Here is an 8,906-nt window from a genome sequence, read left to right as displayed (position 1 = left end):
AATGCATGCATAATAAGCATCATATAATTGTTATAGTACAGAATAATGTAAGCAGTATTAAAGAATAATGTAAACACTAAAATCACAAAAGTTCCCCAGTCAGAAAAATTCTATTAAAAATACAACATAACAGTTCATATAATGATTGTCAAAAAACAACCAAACCATGAATAAAACCATGAATAAAATACAATTCTACACTTTTTTAACATGGGACAGCATCACGTTAATGTGTTTTTTAATGTAGTGTTCCTAAAGTTCGAGAGCAGCAGAACTAAACTCAGAACAGCAGAACTAAACTCAGTTAGAGAGCAGCAGAACTAAACTCAGAGCAGCACAACTAAACTCAGGGGTGCGAGCTCCAAGAAGCAAGCAAGCGCACGCGCGCACACTCTCTCTCTCTCTCTCTCTCTCTCTCTCTCTCTCTCTCTCTCTCTCTCTCTCTCTCAAATGCTGTAGATGTAAACAGAGAGTTTACAATGCCAAACATCTCGCGTGTGCAGTGCGCTTCTAACGTGGCAAACGGGAGTGTGTGTTTGGGATGTACAATCCCTTATAGACCAAACGCGTTTTATTGATTTGCGTGATTTTTAAAAATTAGTTTATATATATATATATATATATATATATATATATATATATATATATATATATATATATATATGCACACACGTGTGTGTGTGTGTGTGTGTGTGTGTGTGTGTGTGTGAGAGAGAGAGAGAGAGAGAGAGAGAGAGAGAGAGAGAGAGAGAGAGAGAGAGAGAGAGAAACCTTGATATATATGAGCCGTGATGACGTAGACAGCGCGCACATATGATCCGGTCACGACGGTCTGCCAGCAAAAGCGACTGGAAGGACTCGAGGACGCTCGTTCATCCAGCCTTAACAGCACGAGGTAAGATTACAGAAATTACTTTGGTATTTAATAATCGGACGGACTCCGAAAAGGTCGTTAAACGAGCCTCTATCTTTAAGATGCTGGTATTCGGTCCGGTTACCGGCTGGTTACCGGTGTCTTGTGTATGTCCTAAACTGCGCAGCCGAGCATAGTTCATCTAATCGCTCCTAAGACATAACAATATTTTATAAACAACACGATACAAACAAACACAATACAAAACAAACATGAAGCTCGCATTCAGTTACGCGAGCACCGAGGCTTTTGTCGACTGCGCGTCCGTGAATTGGCCGGTTAACGCCACCGGGTGAGCTGACATCGTGTCTAACGTTGCACGGGAACGCCAGCGCTGTGTCCACGACCGGCGGATGTAGGCCGCGCGCGTCCTTCGCAAAGCGGCGGACCAGAGATGCGCATCCCGGCTGCCGCTTCACGGCAAGGTTTGTCGGGTTCAGACCGGCTGCTGCACGGGCTTTAGGACTGCATGAACACTCTCAGACAAACATGCATATTGATGTTAACATTTTGAATATTTCTCTCATCTAGGGACGTGGGATTGACCAGCGCCGTTTAAGTCTGGTTCCAGTCGCTAGTCGCGTGATCTGCCCCCTTTTTTTCGGTAAACAGCACGTGCATGCGAGCGTGCAGGCGGTACCTCTCTCCGCCTCAACAAAACGGGCGTTGTTGCTATAGCAAAGTAAATAAGGGAAGACGTGCAAAAGCATCAGAGGAGATGCAGAAGCTACTAGGAACCGGCCGGAGTTTACGGCTGGTGTAGGATCGGTGTGGTGTTAAAATAGGGATGCACTGTTGTTGTTCTTCTGCGAAACCAAGATGTATTTCCCCTGCAGACGCGAAGATGAAACGAACATGATCGGCCCCGATGGCCCCTCCAAACGCGAGCCATCCCGGGCCGCCGGGACACGGAGGAGCAGCCCCGGCGAAATACTGCACCTCCTGTCGGCCGTGGTCGTGTGGCTAGTGACGGGGACGACCATATCGAGCCTCAACAAGTGGATATTCGCCGTGTACAACTTCAGATACCCGCTGCTGCTGTCTGCTTTGCACATGCTCACGGCGGTAGTGGTGGACTATGGACTCGTGAAGTACTGGGTGGCCCGGCGCACACGCACGGATGGACCGGACCTGACCCGCAGCGTCAGGCGCAAGGTGCTCCTCCTCAGCCTGACCTTCTGCGCCAGTATCGCGCTCGGTAACGTGGGGCTCAGCTACGTGCAACTGTCCTTCGCGCAGATGATCTACACCACCACGCCGATATTTACGCTGGCGATATCATCCCTGGTCCTCGGGAAGCAGCACCACGTCCTCAAGTACACCGCAATGATGCCCATTTGCCTCGGCGCGTCCTTCAGTATTCTGGGCGAGGTCCAGTTCGACCAGACGGGCTGCTTCTGCGTCCTCGCCGCAACCTTGTTGCGAGGTGTAAAGAGCATCCAGCAAAGTGAGTAGCGCTGCGAAAGCGACTGTGTTTACGCGATACATTCGGGTTTTACTTTGTTTTGACTAAGGTTGGTTACGGACCAAAGTAGAAACCGTAACGGAATCATTCGGGAACATTTCTAGCCGTTGCGTCTCGGAACGGAAATGATCTCCGGTAACCGACAGACTGACATCATACACCAATTAAGTTTTCCTATGGAAGCGGAGGTCTGTCTCGCACAGAGCTAACCGCACGTCTGCTCCCTCCTGCTTATTTGTCTTACACAAACAAAATATTCAGCTAAAGAGGATGAACTGTGTGTGTGGGGGGGGGGGGGGAGAGAAATAAGACCCCCCTAAAGGGGATAAGACTTTTTGGAAACATCAGCAGTAAAAGCTTTAAAATCACAAAATGGTTAACTTTACAGCTGCAGTTTGATTGAAAAAGTTGGAAAAGTTTTTCTAAAGATAGAGAGGTGATGTGGGTGAAACAGAGAGTGGTTTCCTTCCCTGAAGGTCTGTGTGTTTTTCTTGAACCTCCCCAGAGCTTCAGGATTGTCCAGAAATACCCCTACAAGTCACCGGGTGGGCGTCACATTTCAGGGCTATTTAGAGTCCAACGGCCCTCCCTGCTGTCCGAGCGTGAGCGCGAGTTTTCAGTGTGTGATACGCGGACAAGCCAGTGTTATAGCAGTTGGCATTTACCTCCAAAGGGAATGTGTAATTACTTAATTCCCATTAATACATCTTTCTCTCTCTCTCTCTCTCTCTCTCTCTCTCTCTCTCTCTCTCTCTCTCTCTCTCTCTCTCTCTCTCTCTCTCTCTCTCTCTCTCTCTCTCTCTCTCTCTCTCTCTTTGCATTTCATGTCACCACTTCTAGGTAAATGGAGATTTGCATTAACCAAGGAAGCATGTGTTCTGCTCAGGTCTAATCCGTCTACAGCGCTAGTTGTGTTGGCGACCTTCCCCAGGTGGTCGCTAACACCTGACCTTGAGGATTGTGAGAATCACATATTCTCTGTCTGGTGTTGAGAACACGGCTCTGGAGCAGGTGTCTGGGAGACCTTCTACAGAGCCTGTATTAAAGTGTTAAATAAAGATAAACTAAAGGGCAGGATCAATACCCCTTGGTGCAAAAAACTGGCTCTGGGACAAGGGTTTAACAGCGTGGAAAGTGCTCACCTTTGACGAGGCCTTACAGTGATTTCTAGTGGATTTACAATTCTACATGGTATAGTAGCAGCTAATGCTTTTGTTCCAGTTTTAAACCCAGCTGGGAGTCCTGAGTGTCCGTATTGTGCCACGAGGGAAACAGTTTTTCACTGTTTTATGGAAAGTCCCAGGTTGACATCTTTTGTTTAGCCTCTTAGTAATGATTTTTGACCAGTTTGGTGTTTGTTTCTACATCAGCACTCCTTTTATTAGTGGGTATAATTACACACAGAAGAAGAATGCACAATTTCCTTGTAATCTATGGCAGTGTGGGTCAGTAGGAAGTGTGTGATTGAAGGCCAGACTGACAGCAGTATTGGTATAATGAAGAGTCGTATAATGTTAGATTTTAAGTTTTATTCTGCTATGAATGATCTGATTACTTTTGAAAATATTTGGGGTTAGAATGATGTGTTGTGCCCTGTGAAAGATGAGAAGTGGGTTTGGTGATTTAAAAAAAAAAAAAAAAAGGTATTTTTCCTTTTAGAAATTGTAAGGTGTGTTTGAATGTCGTGTGCTTGTTTATATCGTAATTGATTAATAAAGTTGAAATCTCTCTCTCTCTGTCTCTGTCTCTGTCTCTGTCTCTCTCTCTCTCTGTCTCTGTCTCTGTCTCTCTCTCTCTCTCTCTCTCTCTCTCTCTCTGGCCAGGTATCCTGCTACAGGAGGAGAAGATTCCCTCTGTCTTCCTGCTCTACCTGATGGCTGTGCCCAGCTTCCTCATCCTGGCCGTGGCTGCGTTGGCGCTGGAGAACTGGGCGGGTCTGCAGGCACTGCAGCACTACGACCGCCGCCTGTGGGGATTCATCCTGCTCAGCTGCCTGGGCTCCGTGCTCTACAACCTGGCCAGTTGCTGCGTCATCAGCCTGACGTCCGCTGTCACCCTGCACATCCTGGGCAACCTGAGCATGGTGGGGAACCTCCTCCTGTCCCAGATGCTGTTCGGCAGCCAGCTGTCGGCGCTCAGCTGTGCCGGCGCGGCGCTCACCCTCTCTGGAATGATCATCTACCAGAACTCGGAGCTCATCGCCGGCTACCTGGACGCACGCCGAGCCAGAGGGCCAGCGGGGACCCGCCGGGACATGGAGAACGATGACGGAGAACAGCGGCAGGAGCCAGAGCCGTGTTCAGAATCGACGTCTGGGCCGTCCCGGGAAAGTTTAGAACTCTCTGTAGTGTCGTCTTTAGAAGTGTCCACTGAAGTATGCCACTATATGGATCCATCTCCAGAACTGTACTATGATGTAGAATCATATCTTGAACAATCTTCAGAACCATACCATGACCGACAACCGTCTCTGGAGTCCGTTCCAGAACTGTCTCTGGAGCTGTCTCCAGAAACCGTTCTACACAGGAGGACAGAGAAACACACACATGAGAAAATGGACTGAACAGAGCAGGGACAGATCATCAGGCTGGGAGTCTGGAGAGCGGGTTAGCTCGTGCGGCCCTACCGACTGGGCTGGGGTTGGGCTGGATGTGGGAGGGAGCACCGCCGGATGAGTCACGGCAGCGCTGCGTTGCCTCCACGCTGTGCCGCTGCCGTTAGCTTTAAGCGACCGAGACTGTAGAAACGCCGCTGACCTTAGCGCACGCCTTTTATTTATTTAGTTTTAAAAAAATCACCTCCATTTTCGTGAGGTAACACGAATATCCTACACACTCGGATGTGCACAGGTCCACGTTCACTCCTGCAGGAATGCGGAAGGATCGGAAATCTGGCCGCCTCACGGACTGACTGTCGTCTCCACTGTGAACCTGCCGTGCCTGTGGGTGTAACACGGGCAGGTAAAATGATGGCTACTCAGCAGCACAAACAGTAGTGGAGGGTTTAGGTGCCGTTCCTCTTCTGCCCCTAACCCTAGCTGGGCTGGGGTATGGTCTTAGGGCAGCTGAGCTGGTAAATGGTGAGCGCCACACAAACAGGGTGTTGAATTTGTTGAGGCTCTCTGTCAAGCTTACATTTAAATAAATTGTGGACTGGCAAGATCACTGGATCTCCATTTTGGCACAGATAGGAAATTGATTTTGGACAGAGCCATGGGCCACCTCCGTGTGTGTGGGTGGGTGTGTGTGTGCGTGCATGTGTATTTCTCCAAACTTACATTTCCATATGGATAAAGATGCAAATGAAATGAGCTTCAGTAGCTTTGCTGTGAAAATAAGATGAACTCTCTGAAACACAGGCTCCAGCTAGTGATCCCGAACGGGCTGATCCTTACGCTCCTGGACAGCTTGTACTCGTGCATATTTTACGTGATTATATTTTAATATTAATAGATTCACACTGTGTATTTTGTGGTTAGTATTCTAGCCATGCATTGCTCTTTTTTCCTCCAGGCATTAATGGGCATTTTAACAATGTCCTTAATCAGTTGCTAAAAAAACACAGTTGGTGTGTCGTGCATATAATCCTCATTATAGCGTGGTATTATTAGACGTGGTCTCTGGGGAGGCGGACACATCATTTGCACAGTGTGGCCTCAGCGGAAATTAAAAGTGGTTCCAACTTCTCTGTGCCAAGCTAACGTGATTCCTCTGGTTTATCTCATTCACCACAGTTTTTTCTTTGGTTTAATTTCATGTTTTGTGTTCTACTTGACTTCCCCCCAGACAGTATTATTACATCCTATTGCAGGATGGATTTCGGGGACTTTTATATTGTGTTCCTTTATTGGACAGCGACGCTAACAGAGGTCACCAGCAGGACTGTATGCATGGGACGGTCATGTGGTTATGTCGCCACCTACTGGAAACGATATGTCTTTTTTTTTTCTTTTTTTTTCCCCTGAATGTGGTTTTATTTCACAAGGGGTTCAAATCCACTGGTCATTTCATGCTGCCTGCTGCTCCCCTGCTCGGTGAAGTTGAGGCAACGTGGACTAAAACATTGTAATGCCTCTGACTTTCAAACTGGACATAACATTTGCCTCAGCAAACACGACAGTGTTGACGGACGTGTTTTTTATAGCCTCTCGCTTGCATAACTAAAGTGTTGATAAATACATGAGTGCATTTTTTTTTGCTTGTTTGTTTGGGACCGGGACACAAGCCTCAGTTTAATCACGTTATCTGGAGATAACGGAGATGCATTTCTGTTTGTTTTTGTCTTTTAGCTAGCCATTTTCTCATGCCCCACTGGGACTCTTTTTCCTGTAAGCACAAAGCCCCCCAAAAGTTGTATTTGTTAAAGACACACTGAGCATACTGCAGTGTTGGGCAGTGCCCACCACCCGTGCTGTGGCTCACCAGCCTGCACGATGGTGTGCTTCCTAAGTGCAGTTGTATGTCTGCAGAGTTCAAATTGCACTCTTGACAACAGCATAGTTCTGTCAGTACAGAACTATTGTTGTTACAGTGACTTTGTTGAAGGTATTGGGGCAATATGTACATGTGCTGGGCTGGTGACCACTTTTTTATACATGTTAAAAGCTCTCAAAAGCCAAACAGAGCCCAGCACTGACGAGCCCGTGCTGTGTGAATGCTTAGAAGATTCTAGGACGTACTCCGCATTCACATTCAGCCTGTCAGCTGTTTGTGTTTTTTGTTTTTTACTGAATTCCATCAGCCAACAACAAACATGAGAATTTTGGAGATTTTGTTCAGTGAGGAGGACCTTTAACGTGAGGTCGAACTGTTCTGGGATCAGCAGACAGCTAGCACAATGTGGCTAATGCATTAGCGAGGGCTCTGGGGATGAGCTGGACTGACACCTGGACAAACGGCCTTCTCTGTGAGCGTGCTGCTACCACGTGGATGGTTGCCCATGTTGGTGAAGGTGGTCTGATGTACATCATTAATTATTTTAGAATATTTATGTATTTTTCAGTGATGAGGAAGCTGAGTAAATATACTGGGTCATGAATGTCTCTCGTCTCCTGTTTTATGTTGTTAACATGCACGCACACGCACACAGTCTTTACCTTTCATGAAAAAGCCTTTCGTTGCACACTTTGACAGGAAAATGCTGATCTCATGCTGATCTCCCAACCCCCACTGCTCCCTTCTCCTACCTCCACATCTCTCAACCCCCTCCTCCTCTTTTATTTCTCATCCCTTCCTCCTCTCAACACCCTCCTCCTTTATCTCCTCTTTTATTTCTCATCCCTTCTTGCTCCTCTTCTCCCAGCAGTCACAGATAGAGGGAAGAGTGAAGAAAGAAGCGAGGCGCCCCCTGCTGGTCCACTCACAAGCGCAGCTAGACGCCATCCAAGATGAGCAAGTGCTCATAACAATAACTACAGCCTTGTAGATTTCTAAAAACTCACTTTACCAGGTTTGAAATGACACGCCCCTAAACTTGCCACAGACGACCTTCACCTTCAATCATCAATGATAAATGTACCCCTGCTGTTAAAATATGTTGTAATAAACAAGTTGCACCACAAGGGGGGGCCCAAGCCTCTGACTTCACTAAGACGTATCCCATCATCTCAGCCTCATAGTCAAAGTGTCAAAAAGTAGTTCAAAAACACTTTGGCTTTGACATCTGAAACAGAGATGGTTTTGTGTGTGTGTGTGTGTATGTGTATAGAACAGTAGAGGATGTCTTGTATGTAAACAGCAGCAGTGCTAGGCAACAGCAATCTTTGATTTGCCTTAATAAGGCAGAGTTCCACTCTCAGCAGTGACCCCTCCCCTCAACTCGGTGGACCACTTTCATAATTATTATGAACATCTGCTAAAACACACAACATAGGATCTTTTCTTGGACCACATTATAAACTCAGGTGTGAGTAGTGGAAACATTCTGGTTTGGAACATTTTGCTAATGATGGCATAGATACAGTTTTGGCTTAGTGTGATAAACCTCAGATACAAACAACTATGATGTTTTTTGGCATCTTAAATAAAACATTTTTTAAAAAGGCCACTTGAAGGTGGCACTTTCTTTGTATCATGTTAATGAAATATTCTAGTTTTAGCATAGTTTTACTTAAGAATGCATTTCTGCCTTGTGAAAGAAAGAAACCACTGGTCTGTCAGGACCTAAACGTCTAGTGCTCGTATCTTCCTCATTCCTGTCTCCTCCTGCAGCTCCTCTCAGCCTGCTTGTGACCCTGGCACAGGACTGGACTGGGAGGGGTCTCCTGAGGGCGCTGAAAAACTCCCACAGTCTGGCAGTGACATAGTGCGCGAGCGGAGCTGGACAAGAGCTCACGCAGCCGCACCCAGCAGCCAATAAGCAGTCCAGGACAGCAGCTCCCCAAGGTGCTCCAGCGCAGGTGAGATCCAGCTCTTTTCTCCTCCACTCAGGTGACCTGAAGCAGGTCACCTCATCAATCTTCTCACTGAGAAGGATGAAAAGGCACATTACAGTGTTCGGAATAACTGACTAGTACTCAAATAGTTTTGG

General features: G+C 46.9%; 2 protein-coding genes across 8 annotated transcripts in view; both read left to right on the top strand.

The window, feature by feature from the left end:
• The first annotated feature begins 805 nt into the window (after positions 1-805).
• Positions 806-7,419, top strand: slc35e4 (solute carrier family 35 member E4). Of its 4 annotated transcripts, XM_035535925.2 has the most exons (4): positions 806-895; positions 1,445-1,517; positions 1,750-2,360; positions 4,202-7,419. In XM_035535925.2, the coding sequence occupies exons 3-4, from the start codon at positions 1,769-1,771 to the stop codon at positions 4,939-4,941; spliced, it is 1,332 nt and encodes a 443-aa protein (XP_035391818.1). In that variant the 5' UTR covers positions 806-895; positions 1,445-1,517; positions 1,750-1,768; the 3' UTR covers positions 4,942-7,419. The 4 variants fall into 4 exon arrangements, with proteins under 4 accessions (XP_035391818.1, XP_026874893.2, XP_081557985.1 ...); XM_027019092.3 differs by lacking the exon at positions 1,445-1,517; XM_081701859.1 differs by lacking the exon at positions 1,445-1,517 and having other exon boundaries at positions 879-895; positions 1,733-2,360.
• Positions 5,021-8,906, top strand: part of smtna (smoothelin a) — a 10,149-nt gene continuing 6,263 nt past the window's right edge. For 2 of the 4 annotated variants that reach the window (XM_081701862.1, XM_081701863.1), the window contains exons 1-2: positions 5,206-5,338; positions 8,588-8,775. The gene's annotated coding sequence lies outside the window, so the exon portion shown is untranslated. Of the gene's footprint in view, positions 5,339-8,587; positions 8,776-8,906 lie in introns of all 4 variants that reach the window. The other 2 variants (XM_081701861.1, XM_035535778.2) reach the window with 2 other exon arrangements.

Source organism: Electrophorus electricus, chromosome 19 (genome assembly GCF_041902795.1).
Source record: "Electrophorus electricus isolate QZ-2024a chromosome 19, ASM4190279v1, whole genome shotgun sequence".
Taxonomy (NCBI): Eukaryota; Metazoa; Chordata; class Actinopteri; order Gymnotiformes; family Gymnotidae; genus Electrophorus; species Electrophorus electricus.
This window is presented reverse-complemented; position numbering and strand designations above follow the sequence as displayed.

What these genes read in the sequence shown, in the direction of transcription:
- slc35e4 (XM_081701859.1), top strand. Translation starts at nt 1,733, where the DNA reads ATGTATTTCCCCTGCAGACGCGAAGATGAAACGAACATGATCGGCCCC. An exon ending in TGTAAAGAGCATCCAGCAAA is followed by an intron (nt 2,361 to 4,201) that starts GTGAGTAGCGCT and finishes CTCTCTGGCCAG; the next exon opens with GTATCCTGCTACAGGAGGAG.